At 33.9% G+C, this 21,501-nt stretch overlaps 1 protein-coding gene and 1 pseudogene across 1 annotated transcript; both read left to right on the top strand.

The window, feature by feature from the left end:
- The first annotated feature begins 506 nt into the window (after positions 1–506).
- LOC149000078 (putative glucuronosyltransferase Os01g0926600 pseudogene) lies at positions 507–2,272 on the top strand (annotated as a pseudogene).
- Positions 2,273–9,053: 6,781 nt separating this feature from the next.
- On the top strand, positions 9,054–16,682 carry LOC149000077 (putative 4-hydroxy-4-methyl-2-oxoglutarate aldolase 2). The gene is made up of 3 exons (XM_089140255.1): positions 9,054–9,238; positions 9,342–9,478; positions 15,822–16,682. The coding sequence occupies exon 3, from the start codon at positions 15,835–15,837 to the stop codon at positions 16,327–16,329; it is 495 nt and encodes a 164-aa protein (XP_088996381.1). The 5' UTR covers positions 9,054–9,238; positions 9,342–9,478; positions 15,822–15,834; the 3' UTR covers positions 16,330–16,682.
- The last annotated feature ends 4,819 nt before the right edge of the window (positions 16,683–21,501 follow it).

The following is a 21,501-nucleotide window of genomic DNA, read 5'->3' as shown; positions in this document are numbered from 1 at the left end:
ATTTTTATTTTTAATTTTATTTTATTTTTTAGATGATGTTCTTAACGTATAGATGAAGGTTTTGGCTGGATACCATTTCTTTCTTTATTGAGAACATACCACAAATTTAATCACCTGAAACAACTTCTTTCTCCACACATCTCATAACAAATATTTGCAGCATGGAACCTTGTTTTTGACTATTTAGATGCTTCTAGTACTTATCAGTCTCCATGGATGTTCAAGATCTTAAACTTCTTGAATTTGTATGTTTTCTTTTACAATTGTCGATATTTTCAATCTAATGGTTAATGATCAATCTATATAATTATAAATTTTGAAACTTGAATTTTAAATTTTAATGGACATATTTGTTGAGGTGGCATTCCCATGGCCATAAAGCGTATAATATGCCCCAAAAAAACGAAAGAAAAACAAATTCATGAAGTAGAGGATCTGGCTCTCGATCAGCGACGTCTTAACTAACAATTAATTAATACAGACTATAAAGCCTTTCATGTCCCCATTGAAATGCATTCAAGTTCCAAGGTCCTTTCCATTTTGTATTGATCTCTTTCTTTTGAAAATCCATGATCTCTCAGTTTAGGTTCAATTCTGTCTACTGCAAATGAAGAACTCAAGGTGGATTTTTGTTTTTCTTCATGTTTTTTCATTTATTTCAGGGATTGGTGCTGTTGATGTATTGGGAGATGATCCAAATGGAAGATTGAAAATCTTTGTTTATGAGCTTCCAAGCAGGTATAATACAGAAATAGTTGGGAGAGATCAAAGATGCTATACACACATGTTTGCTGCTGAGATTTTCATGCATCAGTTCTTGTTAACAAGCCCAGTTCGAACTCTTAATCCTGAAGAAGCTGATTGGTTCTATACTCCAGTTTACACCACTTGTGATCTTACATCTAGTGGTCATCCAATCACTTACAGATCTCCGAGGTTAGTGAGAACTGTAATAAAGGAGATTTCTTCTCAGTTGCCTTACTGGAATAGAACAGAAGGAGCTGATCATTTCTTCCTTGTTCCTCATGACTTTGGTGCTTGTTTCCATTATGAAGAAGAGATAGCCATTGAAAGAGGAATTCATCCTTTGCTTCAAAGAGCTACACTGGTTCAGACTTTTGGACAGAAAAATCATGTTTGTTTGAAGGAGGGTTCAATCATAATTCCTCCATATGTTCCTCCACAAAGGCTTCATCCTCACTTGCTTCCACCAAACACTCCTCGTACCATTTTCGCCTATTTTCGAGGTTTATTTTATGACACCATCAATGATCCAGAAGGAGGTTATTATGCAAGAGGGATAAGAGCTTCTCTATGGGAAAATTTTAAGAGTAATCTCCTCTTTGATATCTCTGCTGAACACCCAATTTCTTATTATGAAGACCTGCAAAGAACCATTTTCTGTTTGTGTCCACTGGGTTGGGCTCCATGGAGTCCTAGATTGGAAGAAGCTTTGTTATTTGGGTGTATTCCTGTGATCATAGCAGATGATATTGTCTTGCCCTTTTCAGATGCAATTCCATGGGAGGAAATTGGAGTGTTCATAGCTGAGGAAGATGTCACAAAATTAGATACTATTCTTACATCTATACCACTGGAAGTCATTTTTAAGAAACAGGAATTGCTTGCCAATCCTTCAATGAAGAAAGCCATGCTTTTCTCAGAGACTCCTCAGCAAGGAGATGCTTTCCATCAGGTACTAAATGGGCTTGCTCGTAAGTTGCCTCATGATCAGGGTATCTACTTGAATTCTACCCAGAAAGTTTTGGATTGGAATGCTGGTCCTGGAGCAGATATGGAACCATGGTAGCAATATCATCATCTCTTGTAGGTTGAGATATTCATTATTTTTGCAGCATCTACCAGCTCTAACTGGATTCTCTTTCTTTCTCTCTTTTTCTTTTTTTTTTTTTCTAAAAGAAACACAGAGGCATGTAAAATGCTAACTTTATTCCATTCTGATGAACTGACCTTACATTTACATATAAGAAAAAAAATTATTTTATTTTATTTTATTTTATTTTATTGGAATGGTATTGCGTGAGATATCAATCTCTTAATTGTATATTTATAAAGGAAAATGAATTGTAGAAGATATGAATCCTTGTTTATTAATAAAGAATGCCTAGACAATCAACCTCATAGTTGTTGTGAGAATAGAAGATTAGTAGTCTTAATCTCCTATTATATACCATAATTATTATCAGTGATTAACAACTTGTAATTATTCAATCGATGTGCCGGACTCTTGAAAATATATAAATTAATGGCTCTTTTAATGTCTATTATATGATGTTTATATATACTCAATCTTGTCATTTTTCTTGATGGGATCTTCCAACGTATATATACAATTCACACATATTATATATGTAAAAAGTGCAATTGTGCATTTAATCTCATGGCTCTAGTTTTAGACCATTATGCCTCTATCAAAGTCAAAGCCAAAGCTTAAGCCTTACATATCTGACACCCCTTGATAGGCCTTTGGTAAGGAAGGGCATAAATCTAAGAAGGATGGATACATTTAGCCATTAAACAAATTAGATGTGAATAATGCTTTTATAAAAAATCTAGCATACTAAAAGCACGAAATCTCTATGGGCAAAACTATGAGCTTATATAACAAATGTTCTTACTGTTCAACTGCACGACATGTTTGAATGTTCTCTTTGGAGGGATTCTTTTAATAATTGTCTAATGAATTATAAGAGCAACGTATAATATTCTAATTCAAAGGCGAGGGTAAATTCACTGAGTAGATAATTGAAGTAAGCATTTATCCTTATGAGGGACTAACAGAGGTGCAAATTGAAATAAACATCTATCCTCCACATGAGTATTTTTATATGTTTCTTTATTTTCCAAGTATACGAATCCTTATTTTGTAGTCACAACCTTGATTATGAATATTCTCAACTTTGTTTGAATTTACTTTTGCATTTCTTATACTTTACCCTCCCTCTTTATAGCCATGTTATATCACTTTACCTAGAATATTATCTCCAACACTTCAATTGGGTTGAGAAAAGGAAAAGTAATTCTATCAGAAAAAAATAAAAAAAAAAAAAAATAACATGGACAAAGGAAGTTACATCACCATTACAAATACTAGGATTGAGTGGCAAATATATAATAGAAAATTTTGTAAAAATTTATGGGTTAGGATTCACAGAGAAAAGGATAAAAATAATATATAATACATTCAGAAATAAATTGGTGAAACTTTCCAATATCCCATAAGTTTGTTCTTTTAAGAATACAATTACTAGAGTAGAAAATATTACCAACAGAATTACTAAAATAGAAAGAAATACAAAAATTAGTCATGGTGGGTTAAAGAGCTTTTTTATCCTCAAACCTAGGGGTGTTGTGGCCCAAATGTATTTGGTCTAATCACATGAAAATAATAGATACCAAATCGATTTATCATGAGTCCAATGATGAAAAGGACTTAAAAGTACAAATTAATATATTTGAAAATAGGAAGCTTTAATTGGAATATGCACTTACCCTTTTGGTCAATAGAATACCCACATTAATTTGAAGATTCTTTAGTTTCCAAAAATTATGTGCCACAACATTTTGGAATCTAAGAATTTGTGTTTGAGCTGAAGAAGTCATATTTGACAAGCAGGTTGAAAATATATAGAGGTTTTCAGTGAGTACTTGGCTTTGAATAGTAATATTGAAAAATGTGTTCACATGCATTGATAGAATATGCTAGCTTAATTTTACAAGTAGGCAAGTAGCTCTTCTTTTATGATTTGTAATTCAATTTGAATATGCATTTTCTATCAGTCAAAGTAAAGGTATATGCTTCTCAGTCAATCTTGATTATGAATATTCTCAACTCTGTTTGAATTTATTTTTACATTTCTTATACTTCACTCTTCCTCTTTACAACCATGTTATATCATTTTATCTAGAATATTATCTCCCTCACTTCAATTGAGTTGAGAAAAGAGAAAGTAATTCTACCTAAAAAAATGAACAAAAAAAATAAGAAAAAGAAAAAGTAACATAGACAAAGGAGTCAAGTTACATCAGCATTACAAATACTAGGATTGAGTGCTTAATATATAATAGAAAATTTTGTAAAAAGTTAAAGATGACATCTATATTAATTAGGGTTAGGAATCTCTTAGAAAAAATAATAAAAATAATATAATATACATTCAGAAATAATTGATGAAACTTTCCAGTATCCATAAGCAAGTTCTTTTGAGAGTACAATTACTAGAGTAGAAAGCATTACCAACAAATATTACTAAAGTAAAAGGAAATATAAATAATTAGTAATGGTGGGTTAAAGAGCTTTTTTATCCCCAAACCTAGGGGTAATGTAGCCCAAATGTATTTTGGTCTAATCACATGAAAAAAAATAGATTCTAAATCGATTTATCATGAGTGGCGAGTCCGGATCTGCTACCCGTCGGGTCTGTGCTCCCCAACAACTTTAAAACCACAAAATACAGTGGGGCCCACAAGTGGAAAAAAATCTCATTTTTCCACCTATGGGCCCACTATATTTTGTGGTTGTAAAGCTATTGGGGAGCACTAGAGTGCTCCTCCGATAGGGAAATGATCTAGTTTCCTAGCTGATGATGAAAATGACTTAAAAGTACTAACTAATATACTTGAAAGGAGGAGCTTTAATTGGAATATGCACTTACCCTTATGGTCAATGGAATATCCACATTAATTAGAAGATTCTTTAGTTTCCAAAAATTATGTGCCACAACATTTTGAAATCGATGTTTACCTAAAAAATAGAACTTTTCGAAATAGAAGAATTTGTGTTTGAGGAGAAGAAGTCATATTTGACAAGCGGACTGAAAATATAGAGACGTTTTCAGTGAGTACTTGGCTTTGGAACACTAATACTTAAAAATGTGTTCGCATGCAATGATAGAATATGTTAGCCTAGTTTTAAAAGTACCATTTTTTTTTTTATATTCAATCTGAGTCTTCATTTTTTATCCTTCAAGGTAGAAGTATGCGCTTCTTATATTTTTTACCATGGATTAGGAGGGGCCTACTGTGGATTTTATTTTTAATTCATCTCGTCAAAATTCAGAGGTTAACTGCCTTTCTAAAATACAGTGAAAAGGTGTGAAGAAATCACAAATCTCTATCCTGATGGATAGCAGATCCTAAGTCATCCAGTTCCTCTCAAGTGTAAGGATTTACACAAATAATCCTATCTAATTGGATGCGTTTTATGGTTCTATTAGTTCTTGCAACCATAAAACATGGAAGAAAAAAGGTTTTAAGAGATTAGGAATTTGGTTAGGTAAAGCAACAAGAGAGTTGGTAAGAAGGAATGGATGCCAAAATGGTTTTGACTTTCGGTCAGTCGTTTATGTACTAAAATCTAATGAGACTAATCAAAACAGATCAAGCCATCGAATGAGACTAATCAAACAGACCAAGTCAAACCAATCAATTCTTTGCAATCAATTTTTTGGTCAAAAAAAAAAGACATTTTCTATGTGGCTTTCGGAAGGCAAAGTATATACGTTTAATGTATCTAGAGAATTTGAAATGAGATGAAAAAAAAAAAAAAGGTGAACAATAGTAAATTTTACTATAAGATTTTAAATCATGGTATGTTTGGTTCAATATGGTGAAAAAATGTACAGTAAATTCTTTTGATGTAGTATCACATTTTTTATACACCATCTCTTTTAAAAATCTGACATTTTTATTAGAATTTTATAAAATAAAATATAAAACAATAGAAATGACAAAAGTGGAACATATAATTTTAATGTTTTTCACAATTTATTTCTTTTGCTATCCTCTCATCCCATTACAAGTGAGTCTTACATATATATTTTTTGGATAATTACTGTTGCCCCCTGTATTATAGCTTAATTACTAAAAGGACCTTATTCTTTATGAAATTATTGTTGTTTCCATCAATTATGTTAAGATACCGTTACATTTGAATGTTTGATGTTTATTTTGTCTTTTTAAAATTAAGAAGTCAAAACACAATACTATACTCATTTAGAAGAAAAAAAATATCAAATACCAATTTTTTCGCTTGTATTCTTTTCATTTCGAATTCCATAAAAAAACTAACTAAATTATTGGTTTTTTTTTTAAGAAAAAAACTTTCTAAAAGTGATAACGTCAAATTAGATGGTAAATAAATGAAAACCTAATGGAGGTAGGAAATTTGTAAAATTAGTAGTATCAAATTGAAAAGTAAATAACAAAAACTAAAAAATAATACTAAATTAAAAAGTAAATATAAAAAGGCTATAAAATAAGTAACTATCAAATTAAGGTTATTTTTTTACCTAATTACTAAGATAATAATATAAATTAATATATAATATAAATAAATAGGATAAATGTCACTTACCTCTCTCTCTTAGCTGAACAAATAGCACTTAAATCTCTCTTAGTTGGATAATGTTACTTACCTCCCTTCTTACCTAGCAAATATATCAAACACCTCCCATTTGTTAATTTTCTCAATTAAATTTAACTTTTACCGTTAAAAGTTGTTCTAAATCCCAAACTACCCTTAGTTGAAAATAATTTTACCATAATCACCTTAGCAGTTAAAGTACTAAGTTACCCTCAATTAAAATTAGGTGTGCAAATTTGTAGTCTAAACCGTTAAAATTGAACAAAATCGGTTCATTATAGCCCGAACCAAACTTTAATGGGTTGTGTTTGAGCTGAGAGTGGCAGAGCCCGCACCAACCCGAACCCAAATCACAACCCGTTATAAATCGTTTCACAACCTACTTTATAGTTTTACATTAAATATTATTTGAGTCATCATATTACCACTAGATAGTTGATATAGACTATCAGAGAAAATGAGTATGAATTCAAAGATCAAATAGTCTTTTACTATTTGTAAAGGACAATTAGAATGATTAAGCATGAATGCCCAATTGAATGTACTAAGTTTGTTTAAATTAAGTAAATAATTATCTAATCCAAAAGTATTTTTTTTGTATATCAAGCTAAAACACCAATAAAAAAAATTTAGACAGATTTCATAGAAGGGGAAAAAATCAACATTCTCACAAAACAATAACCCAATTTTAAGACAATCAATCATAGTACAAGTTGGAATTTAAATGGATTTTTTGTTTTAGGAAGAGTATCAGGTGGAGCTTGAGGAATGAACTTGTAGTTTCTATGTTACTACTTACTATCTGAGTTTTTTATTTCTATAAAGTGGGTGTAATTTTTACAATGTGGAATGACTTTTCATTATTCAATGAGAATTGATTAATAACAATTTTGCTTTCCATAGAATTTTTGCTCTTGTTGTATGATACTCAACTATTTCTTTTTCATGCATACAATAAATTGTTAGCCCAAATCATTAGTCGGAATATAGACCATTAGCCTAAACCCAAACCGCACCTAATAGAAACTGGCCCCAAGCCGTTATTTTTCTAACGACCGAGTTTGGGCTGGGTGTAATTTGAGCCCAAAACCGTTAAGCCCAACTTGAAACCGCTCCAAACCGCATCGTTGACATCCCTGATTAATAAAATAATTTTAAAAACCAAAATACCATAATTAAAACCTAAATTATCTTTAATTATTAAAATCCCAACGTACCTTTTTTTTAAATTTTATCAAACAACTGAAGAAAAAAAATACTTAGATATCAAAATGCAATTCAAATTGAGACATTTGGCCCAAAAGACCCTCAATAAATGTTATATTTAAGACCTAAAATACCCTTAATTAACTTTAATTTTTTAATTTAAACGTTACAAAAAAAAAAAAAAAGAAAAAAAGAAAAAAGAAAAGAGAGAGAGAACGACGCTTCATCCTCTCAATTTAAATTGCATTGATATCTAGTAGTTTGTTATTTTTAGTTGTTTGATAAAATTTAATAAAAAAAAGTACGGGGTTTTAATAATTACAAATAATTTGAATTTTAACTATGGTATTTTGTTTTTTAATAATTATTTTAATTGAGGTTAATTTAATATTTTAATGCTAAGGTGATTATAGTAATTTAGGATTTAAACTAAAAAAATATTTCTAGCCAATGATAGCTTGAAGTTTTAAAAAAATATTTAACAATAACAATTAAATTTAATTAAAAAAATTAATAGAATGAAGTATTTAATATATTTACTAAGTAATAGAAGAGATAAGTAACATTATCCAACTAAAAGGGGTCTAAATAATACTTATTCAATTCAGAGGGGTGGTACATAATATTTATTCAAATAAATAAAATCTGCCAAGTCATCATTTAACCAATAGACTTCAAGGATAGGAAAACAACAATAATTGTAGGTAAAGTCTGAAGTTGAATTAGTAATTTAAAAATATAGGAGATAAATTAGTAATTAAACTATAAGAAGAGACAGTCAACACCTGTTGTAATTAATAATTTAAAAATATTAGAGATAAATTAGTAATTAAACTATAAAAGGAGACAAGAGCTGTTGTAATGGTGAAACCAATACCTCTCAGTGAAGAGGTCGCAGGTTTGACTCTTGCTAAGACACATTAATATCTCATTCGGCTTAATAAGCCCTTTTGTACCCAAAAAACAGAACTCTAGCTAGGTGGAGGATATTCGGCGTTTGCTCGTCCGTGAACCGTCGTGGTCGGTTCATTATGTCTCTAGGTGGGCTAATTGTATAGCCGATACCCTAGCTAGGAAGGCCCAGTCCGTGGCAAGTCGGACTGTATGGTCTAATTCCACTCCTTGGCTTCTTGAATTATGTAATCAAGATGTCTTGGCTTTTCTTGCCCTTCTTATAATTGAATATCTATTTACCAAAAAAAACAGAATCCTAAGGAGAGACAACATTAATTTTTTTTTTTTTTTTTCATCAATTTTTATCTTGTAAGCAAAAATAAAAAAAATCGGGTTTGCAAATAAACTATGCCTGATCTACTCGTTATTACAGTTGTTAGATCCACATGAATCCACGTGTCGTCTTTAATTCAGCTTTCACAACGGCAACTGCAACCTCGTTTAACGAATTAGGTATCGAATCTCGGAGCGGTTTGTTTCTTTTCCATTTTTATTTAGTTATTATTACATGGTAATGTGGTGGAGAAAAAGATAAGTAAAAAAATAAAAAAATCCTACTTTGAACAGAGTCGATTCTCATTTCTATGTTTACACATGATTTGTTAAGAAGGAATGATTGTTCTCGAAGCACATCTGATTAGAGTAGAGAACGAGAGCTAGCAGAGCCTGTGACTCAGAACTCTCTGAGCTCAGGTATGTTCGTGTCTTTCTTTTGTAACTCAAGCGAGATCTCTAACTTTCTCTCTCTTTTCCTCTGTGTTTCATCTGAGATCCTGAAGATTTTTTCTTTTTTTAGGGTTTTAAACATATTTATCTCCACCTTCTCCGTCTCTGGTTACTCTCCGGTGATCCATTCCACTCTCCAAACGATTGTTGCAGCGATTTAAGTCTTCACCATCTTCTCCATCCGGACTCTTGGATCAATTTACTGAGGTAACCAATGGAAGTTATTTTCTTAAGAGGCATTCTTCCCTGGTAATAGTACAATGGTTCAACTGTGTCTCCCTTTCCCCTTTTTCAGTAAATTTATAATCCATTCCCCAAGTATGCTTATTCTTAATCTGGGTTTGTTTTCTTTTTGTCTTTTATTGTGTTCTTCTTCTTTTTCGTTGGTCATGGTTTCTGTTGTTCTGTTTCTATTCTCGTCCTTTTCTTTTGGGATTGGGAATTGAGTTATGAAAAGAGCCTTATTTCAATCTGATGTTAGTTTTATTCTGCTGGTTTTCTAAAGAGAGGATTGTGCCATTTTATTGTGCACGTGAATTTGTTTTCATGAGTGTTTTTGTAGGAAAACATGCAAAGATGAGTTATATGTTCTCCATTGTGTTTTGTATCTTTGAAGACAGATGTGGGTTTGCAGTTACCTTCAGCATTTCTGCATAGTTGCTTTACTTCATATTTAGATCAATCTGCCCAATAAGAGAACCATTTCGAGGTGGTAAATGTCCCATTTTAAGATTATAGTGGTACTAGCCTTTGTAGTTCTGTTTTTCAGTGAACATAGGAAATTGGTTGCAGTATGAATTTTTTTACTTGCCTTTTTGTTTTATGAAAGTTTTTCTCCCGGTTTAGTGAATTTTGTGCCATTTGATCGTGTTGTATTTCATTTATTTATTTATTTGTCTTAATTTGTTATGCTCCGGCCTCCTCATTAGGGTGGGCCTTGGCACAATGTGTCGGTGGCAAGGTTTAAAGTATCCCACGATACCGTACGATACTAGCTGATACGTATCCATATTTGACCAAACCGATACAATACATATCGATACGTCTCTCCATTAAATTACACTAAAATACATTAGTCAGAGCGATACAATACTCGATACAGGACGATATGTCTCTTAAAATCACCTGACCGATACGATACTCAATACCGATACTTTAAACCTTGGTCGGGGGATCACAGTTGTAGCCTGAGAGCAAGTTCGTAATAAACTCTTAGCAAAAGTTGTTGGGGGTGAGGTTGCATGGAAAAATTGCCCCTGTGACTCTCCTTGTGTAGAAGCCTTCTAATGCAACACAACCAATTACTGTAACATGAATAATTAGTCTTTCTATTTGGTGAGTCCAAAGTCCAGCTTGCAAAGAGATAAAATAGGATATGCTACTTTGAGTCGGAGTTTTAAAGATAATGTAGGATTTTATTATTTATTTGTTGGGATAATCATGTAATCAGATTTTTAATTTGGTTAGAATATTTAGGATCAGCTTAGTTAGTTTTATATTCCTACAAGTCGTAGTAGGATCAATTTTAGTTAGTTTTAAATTGCCAAGAGTCATTCTGTAGTTGAATTCTTATTAAAGTATTTCTCTTTTATTGTTTGTAATCCACTAATTGAGGATGGAATAGATAACATGAATTATACCTTGAGCTTATATTTTGCAGCCTCCATCTTCTCTCTCTTTCTCTCCCTCCTCTTCTCTTCTTCTTATGAGTGTCCTCCCTCTGCCCCTGCTACAATTCTGAGCCTTCTCAGCTTTCTTTCTTGTTTTCTTCTTCTCAATTCTGTCCCCGTTACCTTTGGCACTGGTTCAGCAGAATTCATAATTTTTTCTATTTGCCAATGTATGAAGGGCATTATTTTCTCGTACCCACCCTATGTGGACAACTAGGCTGACTTTATCCCATTTTGTTTGTTGTTTCAGCCATAAGGTTGTTTAGATTATCCATCATTTGAAGATCAACAATACTTTGCAGAAAGAAATCAGTCTTATTTCTTTTCTCTTCTGTTTATGTGGTTGTGTCTATGTGGCCAGTATTATGAAAATTGGAATTAGAGATACATTCACCAGTGCCAATTCTGACAGTTTGAGTTGGAATCTCCCCCCCCCCTTTTTCCCAGGGGGGGGGGGGGAATGTGTGATGATATTCCTTCTAGTAACTCAAGCCTTGGATGGTTAAACTCCCCACTCTCTTAAGATTAAAGGCTACCAAGTGGCAACAAAATTTTATTTTTGGCACTTAGATGTTTACAGTTAATTAAAAATGATGTTGTACATAGTGAATTTAAATTGAAGATTTTTTTTCTTTTCTTTTTTTCTTTCTTTTGTGTGCAGCTGTTTAAGTATTGAAGAACTTTATGGAATTTTCTTAATTATACCTCTTGAATAATTTGTAAGTCACATTATTAGTTTTTAACTATTTTCTGTTTCAGTTTCATATCCAATCAGGGAAAAGAACAATTTATTGAGGGAAAATCAGTTGACAGAATTAAGGTAACCAAACAGTTATTCCAAAAGAATCACCTGACAGAATTATAGTAACCAAACAATTATTCAGGGAGAGACATGTGAAAGAATTATGGTAGCTTTAAGAAAGAATCACTTGACAGAATTAGAATAACCAATCAGTATTGGTGTGATTCTCCAGAACATCATTCTTAGAGTCATGTTCTTAAAATATCACATTCTACAGATTCATGCAAACCAAACATAATGTAAGGAAAACTTGGGAATACTGTGGCTTCTTTTTCTCATCTCTCTCTGTGTTTTGATTAGGCTCTTTGAGGACTGAAATCCTTGAAAGACAGAAACTTTAGGGCAAGGCTTGTACCAATACTTGGTGTTTCTTCCTTCTATGCATTTTAATGTCCTGTTGTGATAGATGGGCTAACAGTTGCCTGAAATTGCGTTGGCTGTTGTTCATTTGATATTGATTTGGTTTTGTCATGCTATTCTGTTTCTGTTTGACATGCTAAAATGGTTTTCTTACTATGGTGTTTAACTATGGGAGGGTTGGTATCTAACTTGCCACTGCATACCTTGCATTTCTGACACCTGAATCCCACTTAATATAGTGAACCTTTGATAGTGGAAGCTATGATAGTCTACAGGATCTTACTATTCCCTGAATACAATATCTCTTTCATTTGAACTAGGACAGACAAAACAACAGTTACCGACATTTAGGGTCAAATCAACTAAAAACAAAGGCGGAGATAGCTCCTCATCTAAAGCGTGGGACTTGAACTCATTTCTCAGTTATGTTATTTGCTTTCAGCAATGAGTACACTACTACACTAATGAACACTTAGGTTCTTTAAGAACTCTAAATATGAATAATTTTTATTCTTTCCTCTATTTTTCTTGTTGTTTCTCATATCCTTCAAATGATGTACGAGAAACAAATGAAACTCTTAGAGCTTTGGAAATTGACTTCAGAAACAAGATGACTCAAGGTTAGTAGAATAAAGACGTATATACGATATGTAATTTAATTACACAATGTGATGGGAGTATGACTTGAGGAAAAAAGTGATGCACAAAGTGATTATTTTAAATATTTAGGTTCAACTGTAAATAAAGGAGGAATGGAGGATGATGTTTCACATAGAACTAAAGTGGGACAGATGAAATGTGAGGTGTGTTCCAGGGTGCTATGTGATCAGCATATTCGTTTAAAGCTTGAAGGGTTCTAGAAGACTGCTGTATAGCCAGCGATGATGTATGGGCAGAATGTTGGCAGGCAACTAGTATCATATTGAAAATTTTTGTGTGGCAGAGATGAGGATGTTTAAGATAGATTTTTGATAAATCAAGAAAGAAGAAGTATAAATAAACATACTAGAGCAGACTAGAGAGTTGCTTTGATTAATGACAAGCCTACATAAGAGTCATATAATATGGTAGGGTCGTATTCACCAGAAGCCTACTGGCACACCAGTACGGCAGAGCAATAGGATACCCATTGAAGGTGTTAAAAGAGTTTGGGCCAGTCTTGTTATTGACCATACATGAAGTGGTGAAGGACATACATAGTCTAGGTCTTCTACCAAGTATGACCTCGGATAGAGCATTTTGGAGAGAAAGATTCAGGTTGCTTTTCCCATCTAGCTGGGTTTACCTTGACAGGTTAGGCTTTGCTCTTTCCTATTACTATCTTTCACCTTGTTTCTGTTTATTTCTCATCTTTCATTTTTTCAATCTTTTTCATTATTATTTTATCCTTTTATTCCTCTTCTCTTTACCTGTTCCTGTTTTCCCATCTCTCTCTATAAATTAATAGGCTTTATTAATTCTGCCACATTCATAAACAACTAAAATGAAAACTAACTTTTAGGCACCCTGAATGACAAAAAAATAGTAGCTAAATAGGATCTTCTTCTAAAAGTTCTTCACAAGATCTGGTCTTGGGCCCCAGAAGATCTTCTAGTATCTATCACTCAAAAGCAAAATAATGGCTCTAGCATTGTTCACTTACTGTTGATGTGACCAATGTTTTGGTCCTTCTAGAAGACCTGCTCATCTGGTTGGACTTGATCCAGTTGGTCCAAGTGAAGCTGGTTCAATATTGCATGATTTTACATCATAATTAGTCAGCCTAAGGGGTAACATAGGGAAAAAAGGGATCCCTTGGGTAACTGTTTGACTTAGGGTTTGAATTAGGACTGCAACAGGGCCAGGTTGGGTTAGGCTTTTTATAAGTGACTCTAAATACTCTAACCTGGCCCTGATCTTGACCTTGACCCTGTGACCCTATAGGGCTAGGCAGGGCCATGCCAGGTTCAACACATAACCTTGATTCTAACCCTAACCTTTATCCTGATGACAATACAATAAAAGAATGCATAATTAGCTGTCACCACTTTTACCAAAAAGTAACATATTAAGTGGTAGGGTGGGGTTAGGTTGGGTCAGGTCAGGTTGGGCTAGGTGGGGCCGGCTCTAGTGAAAAGACTCAACATTGACCTGGTGTTGACCCTAATCAGGGTCACATTGGCTTGGCCCAGCCCTTACCTGCCCCCAAGGGCCAAGTCTGAGCCCAAACCCTATTTGGGCCGAACTTGCCCCCCCCCCCCAACACACTAAAAAAAAATAAAAGTTTGAATGGTGTACTAGGTTAAAGTTAAAGAGAAGATGTGAAGTTTGAAACCGATCTAAAATAAGGGGAAGCCATTGTCTGTGGGATGGGTTAGGATCTTAGAAATTTGGGTACATATTCTAGAGATTGGGAATTAGGGTTTATAGTTGTTAGAATGGGGTGGAATTTGGAGTGTAGCTAGTGCTGAGGGAGATGACCCTAGTCTTCAGATGTTTTAATGGGTAGTTTGGTCTAGATCTATTTCTTTGTTTTTAGGGTTTTAGTGAATCTGAAAATTCCAAGAAAATGCTATTTTCTAGGGTTTTGACGGTGGGATTTGTATGAGTTTGGACTGGAAGTCACTGGGGTTGGAGGATTGGTGTGCATGGAGATTGGGAGATCTAGATGGGCAGCTCACAAGGCAAGATCAACATGGGGGTTTCTTGAAGAAGGAAACTACTTTTTTTTTTTTTTTTGGGGGGGGGTGGGGGAGGGGAGCAGCTTCAGAAAGAAAAGGGATGGGGATAAACAGTTGATGAACTAACCTTGTTGAATCTACTGGACTGTTGGTCTCTCTAGTTATTTCTGATTCTGCATGGTCCTTGAGTCCTTTCACACACAGTAGGATGTTTCATCATTTTTTTTCTAATCTATTTCAATAAATCATTACTTAGTTAAGAATGGGGGAAAATATTAGTAGAAAAATTGTTCCTTACTGATTTTTCCATACCCCCAAAAGTTTATTTTATAATGTGGATTCTAATCCACCTCTTTTTTTCGAACCCTATAGAACAGACAATTTGCTTGATACTATTTTTATGGGAACTCTGATATCATTCTTAACTCTGTCCATCTTTTGATTGTGAAGTATACATTTTCTTGTATACTTGAGGGTTTATATGGGCATGGATGAATTAATTGATTGAGTGCATTTTTGGGCTGGATATTTAGCTTTTGCCCAAACATAGAAACTAACTTTTGGGAAAAGGTGGGTTCAATTTCCTATATTCTTAGCCAGGAATCTGATGGTGACATGCTTCTATGTTCCTTGACATTAGAACATTGGTATTTATATCTTTTCTTTTGCTTTCTTTATATAGTTCAAATCTGACATTTTAATGAAGGATAAAAGAGTTGATGATCAAATTGTCATTTAACCATCCTTATCTGGAATTTTTCTGTGATTGTCGATCAAAGAAACTATCTTTCTACTGCTATTTCAAAACCCAGTGTTGGAAAGTTTGTCCCAAATGTACCATATAAGTATTTTCCTTGACACTAGAACATTGGTTTGTATTTCTCATCTTCTATTATGTAGCTTTTTCCAAGTTCTTTAATAGTTCAAATCTTATGTTTCGGTGAAGGATTAAAGAGTTGATCAAAGTGTCATTAAACAGCCATTTTATGCAATATTTTGTGATTGTCTACCATAGAACTATCTTTCTTCTGCTATCTGATAACATCTTGTGCTTTCAGAGGTACTTGTAAAATGGCTGCAACTGCTGAAGTTTGTGATGCAAACCAATCACTAATTGTAAGTGGTGAGCTCCGAGCACTCCATCCTGTTTTCCAAATTTATGGCAGGAGACAAGTATTTTCTGGTCCAATAGTTACTCTCAAGGTCTTCGAGGACAATGTTTTGGTCCGTGAGTTCCTCGAGGAGAAAGGCTATGGTAGAGTTCTTGTTGTAGATGGCGGTGGAAGCATGCGTTGTGCAATTTTGGGAGGAAACCCTGTTCAGCAAGCTCAAAATAATGGATGGGCTGGTATTGTAGTGAATGGATGCATAAGAGATGTTGACGAGATAAATGGGTGTGATATTGGAGTGAGAGCGTTAGGGTCACATCCTATGAAAGCCAATAAGAAGGGCATGGGCGAGAAAAATGTTCCAATTAATATTGGTGGGACTCGAATTTGTGATGGTGAGTGGCTCTATGCAGACACTGATGGCATCCTGGTTTCTCGAACAGAGTTGTCGGTCTGAGCTTCTGTTTAGGGACATTCTGATGATATAGTTGATCGAAAGTGTAGTTATGGTTATGTATCTTTGTAAACTTGTCTTTGGAGCAGAGGGCTTGAAACCGTGGGACCTCCCTGTGGTTCTCCTTAAGTTGTAAGAATGTATTATTGGCAGTTTTAACATATTTGAACTCTAATAGTAGGCACTTGTTATATGTTTCTCTTATTTCTCTTGTAAGCAAATGGTAGTTGATCCTAATAATAGTTTCTGTATTTCAGATTTTAGAAGAAACTATTAAATAAAGAATATCCATCTACTTTTGCTTGTGCAAGATGTCTGTTCTTGCACATTTTCTAGCATAATTGATGTGTTGCCTGATTATGGATTAGAAAACCTTGTGGTTAGAAGATTTTAGGTTTGATAAAATTCCATACATGGAACCCATATGCCTCCCATGGTAATCCAAGATTCTAGTGGGTAAGCTTAACTTATTTACAAAAGTAGCTCGAATTCAGATTAACCCAAATGTGCCTTATGAAGGGCTTGATGGCACTATATTATTGATGTGTAAAGCTTTTCATTTGTTACATAAGCATTTTTTGGTTTTCTCACCTGGTTATGATCAAAACCCCTCAGTTGTTTGTGTATGCTATTTTGGTATATTGGACAAAGAACTATATTTCAGTTGTTCTATAGAACCAAAAGCAAACTTATACTAACCCTCTTTCAAGGTATGGTATTATTTATACATACTTCTTTCAAGATCTCCTCAGGTATATTTTGTTCAAAGCAATGATTTAATAAATCCACATTCCACTGCTCAAGAAACCAACCATATCTAGTGTCATGCATCTCCACTATTTGCTATGTTGTGTGGAAATCTTGTACCAGCTCCAAAGATTGATGATCTTCTTTGATATAATGTTGTGGAAATTTAAATGCACTATTTTCTAAGACTTGTTATAGTAGGAGAGGGCTGGGCCCTAACTTGTTAGGTATTGCAGAAATGAAGCCCCCGCTATATGGTACAACCCTAATTGATGGATCGACCTATTGACCCATTTCTGAGTGCTAAAAGATTTAGTTCAAAAACAAGTATAAAAATATTGGACCATAGTGTAGCATAGACTAACACAGCTAAAAGTTCAAAGAAAGTAAATAAGTGCTCATTATAAGAATCTTTTCTATATATATATTTAGGCATTACTTTTTTTTTGTAGCCAGCAAGTTTATATTAGTTGGGCGATGGGTGCAAAACCAAGACCTCCCGATGAGAGTTTGGGCTTTTAACCGCTCAACTAACCTACCATTGATATCAAAGAAGATCATCAATCCCACTCAAATTATATATAGGCATTATTGATTATCAATTTGTGACAAAAACCCACTAGTTTCAAAGAAGAGTATGAATCATCTCTCCCAACGACTTCATAGAGACAAATTATGTGGGGTCCACAAGTAAAAAATAATAAAAAAAATTTTTAAAAAATCCCATCACCCTGATCCTTGGGCCCCCTATAATTCGTGGTCAACAGCCATCAGTAAAACACATAGTGCTCCCCCGTCGGGGGAGACGATCCAAAACATCTCCAGTAGTACAGAAAAAAAGAAAAAAAATTAAATTCAATATCTTCTTAATGAGACTAAAAATGGATCCTCTTTATCATTCAAATTCGTATAAAGATCTCCAATTTTTTTACCAAAAATTGAAAGAAAAAAATTTCCAATTAAAGAATGTAAATAAAACTATTGTTTTTTTGAATTATCAATCGTATTAATAAATTTGGCATGATATCTTATTTGGGTGGAATTATTGGTATGATATTTTTTTTGGGTTGAATTTTTTGCATGATATCACTACAATATACTTGTATAAAGTTGGTAATAAGTATATTTTAGGAAGCCAACCACGACCCTTATCAGATATATGAAACCTCATCCTTTTATCATAGTAAAAATGATTTTTGAGCTCTCTTTGTCAAGAAACTGAATTATTGTTGTACATTTTTCAATCAAAACGTTCTTATTTCGTGCACAGCAATGCAGCAGCAATGAGTGACACGTGGAAAATGCGAAATATGCGGTTGAGATTAAAAATCCCTAAATTATTGGATCTAAACCCATTTTATAAAAATTCAATCGGGTCTTTTTACCTAAAAAAGAAACCCGACTCTTTTCATGAATGTTGGGAAGAACTCTTCGGTGAATTCCCATGGCATGCGATCAAGGATGTCTCCGGTGGGGAGGTTTGCTCTCACATTCCCTAGTGGTGTGGGTGATGACTCTTTGATTTTGAAGAAGATGAAGCCGAAGCAATGGAAGACCAATTGCAAATCAAGTTGGGTAGAGGCGAGTCCCCTGTTTGCGAACCAAGTCGGTGTAGACATTCAGGTGCCGGCAGTCACTGAGCAGGCCAAGATTATATACCTTGCCAGCAGATCGTACACAAACACTCGCACACTTCCATCGCAGACAGGAACTTTCAAGAGAAACTTGGCTTCTGTTTCTACTGCCGCTGCAATTACCGTGTTTGTAAGAGACTCTATCTCTTCTTTCCCATGAGTAACAATGGGGATGATTCTTTGAGTGTTGGAATTGGAAGGGAAGAAGCAGAAGTAGAGAAGAAGGAACCCAATGAGAAAGAAGATGAGCAAGGAGAGAGAAGTTTGAGGAGATCGTTATTGCTGTTATCCTTGAATTTGAAGGAATAAGAGTTTCTACCTTCATACACCGCCTTCAAACTTGCAGATCGAAGCTTTCTCAACAACATTATTGTAATTAGCTGATGCTGCTTCTTTCTCAGTTCCTCTTGAAGGTCTTCGAAGCCAATGAGAAGAACAGGATTCCCTGTCGGTGCGAGAGAGAGAAGAGAAGCGAGTGATGAGCACTCGGTTTAGAGAGATTTTAATCGGGTTTTTATGGCGGGTAGAAGACTAGATCCATTTAACCCTAGGTTTAGAGAGGTTTTAGTCTTAGCCATTCAATTTGGATTTTCCACGTGTCACACATTACTGCCGCACTGCCGTGCATTGCAGAGAGATGTGCACAGCAGACGGTTTTTTTCCGTTTCTAGCATAATATTGCAAATATTTTTCTTTTTCTAAATCTATTTATTAGAAAGCTGAATTAATTTTTTCCCCTTTTCCAATTAAATTTCCTTATTTAAAATCTTTTTTAATCTCTCAAACAAAGAAACTGAATTTTCAACAAAAAGTTCATATTTAGATATTTCTTTTGATGGTAGAGAGAATTATAAGCCTCCATTACAAACCAATAACCTTAACTATGCATATATATACACAAAGATATGATAGTTCTTTACCAATACAAGAATTTGACAAACAACTTTGCTAGCAAAAGCTTTTGACAGAAATGGCTTCACTTAGGCCTCACTTTGCCTTTCTCTTTGTCCTCTCTTTTATCTTCTTTGCTGAATCTATTGGTGAGTTTCTTCCTCTCTTTTATCTTCTTTGCTGAATCTATTGGTGAGTTTCTTACACACAAATCCATACATTAGTGAAGAGAAGAAACAAGACTAATCCCTTTTAATTTTTTCTGTGCAGCTACTGAAGTGAAGGAAGTAAGTGAAATTGGTGAGAAACTGGGATCAAATTGCTTTGGAGTCAGTAGATCGGACTTAGAAGGATGTACTCTTGAATGTTTTGAGGAGGGACGTATTACAGGTCTTAAATGCCATATAGTGCGTGAAAATGGAAGTAGCAAGTGTTGTTGCACTTAATAAGAAGTATCAATCAAGGACCCAAATAAATGTTACCCTATATTACATGAAGAAAAAAAAAGATAAAACAATAAAGAACTCTTCTAATTGCTTGCTAATACCTCTCTTAAACATTTAGTTATGCCAGTCTATGCTTCATTATAGAGCATGTCTTTTGTACTTGTTTTCAAACTAAATCTTCCAGCACTCAAAACAGGTGAATGGTTTGATCCATGGGAAAATTACGTGATTAGTTGCTTTTAGGTTTCCCCTTATAAAAATAGCCACTCAATGTTTCACTTTATAAAATTAGCCAAAATTGAGTTTGCATTTACAAAACTAGCCAAAATATTGATTTTTCACCTTTTTGGACATTTTTTATCCCTAAAATTGATCACATCGAGGAGGAAAATCACTATTTTGTCCAAAAGGGTAAAGTCATTATTTTTTCATACCCTTTGGACATTTTCACCCCTATGCCAGTATGGTCAATTTTAGGGGTAAAAATGTCCAAAGAGGTGAAAAAGCACTATTTTGGCTAGTTTTGTAAATGCAAACTCAATTTTATCTAATTTTGTAACGTGAAACATTGAATGGCTATTTTTGTAAGGGGAAACCTAAAAGCAGCTAATCATGTAATTTTCTCTTGATCCGTCAAGTAGAGTTATGACATTTAATGGGGGCTTCATTCCAACACCCCCAACAAGCTAGCCCTAGGTTGCCCTCTAGGATTTTAATTTAATAGGCTATATTAATTCTGCCACATGCATAAACAACTAAAATGAATATTAACTTTTAGGCACTCTGAATCATAGAAAAAAGTTCGAGGGAAACTCAAGTTTCGATTAGGTGAAAATGGGAAACTTAGATGGGAAACTAGTTAATTTCGAGGAAACTTATGACTTTTTTGTGCAAATTTTGACAGGTTTTATGGAGTATTTTGGGAGGGGGGTTCTGCATTTAAACTAATTAGAGTATAAAGAACACATTGGCTGTATTTTGCTAAAAAAGTCAACGTATGTATGTCATTTAATGTACCTAACATCAATGTAGAGTTGTCTGAAAAGTACATTATAAACTTAACTACTTAAACACATAACATTTAATATATAATTTCTAACTTCAAAATATCAAATACAAAGTAACTGACAATAAAAGGAAAATACAACTCAGTGCCAAGAGGAGTGCCTCAGTGGATCCATCCTGTGAGTTGAATAGTACTATGCCTGTAACACCCTCTTCTCTAATCAACTAATATAGACATCCCATGACATTTTATGCCTATGATTGTCAAAGTAATCGATAACTGTAACTTTATAAGTCTGGTCATCAATATGCCTAAGATAACCAGTCTAAGCGAATACACAATTTGGATAGGGAAGTCCTAATGGAAGGGATATTTGATAAATATGAAAGAAACAAAAAAATTGAAAATATGGGAAAGCTATGAAACTTGCAAGAAAAAGTCTCGAGTTTCC

This window comes from Hakea prostrata, chromosome 11, assembly GCF_041222555.1.
Source record: "Hakea prostrata isolate BN-2017 chromosome 11, UWA_Hpros_2, whole genome shotgun sequence".
Taxonomy (NCBI): Eukaryota; Viridiplantae; Streptophyta; class Magnoliopsida; order Proteales; family Proteaceae; genus Hakea; species Hakea prostrata.
This window is presented reverse-complemented; position numbering and strand designations above follow the sequence as displayed.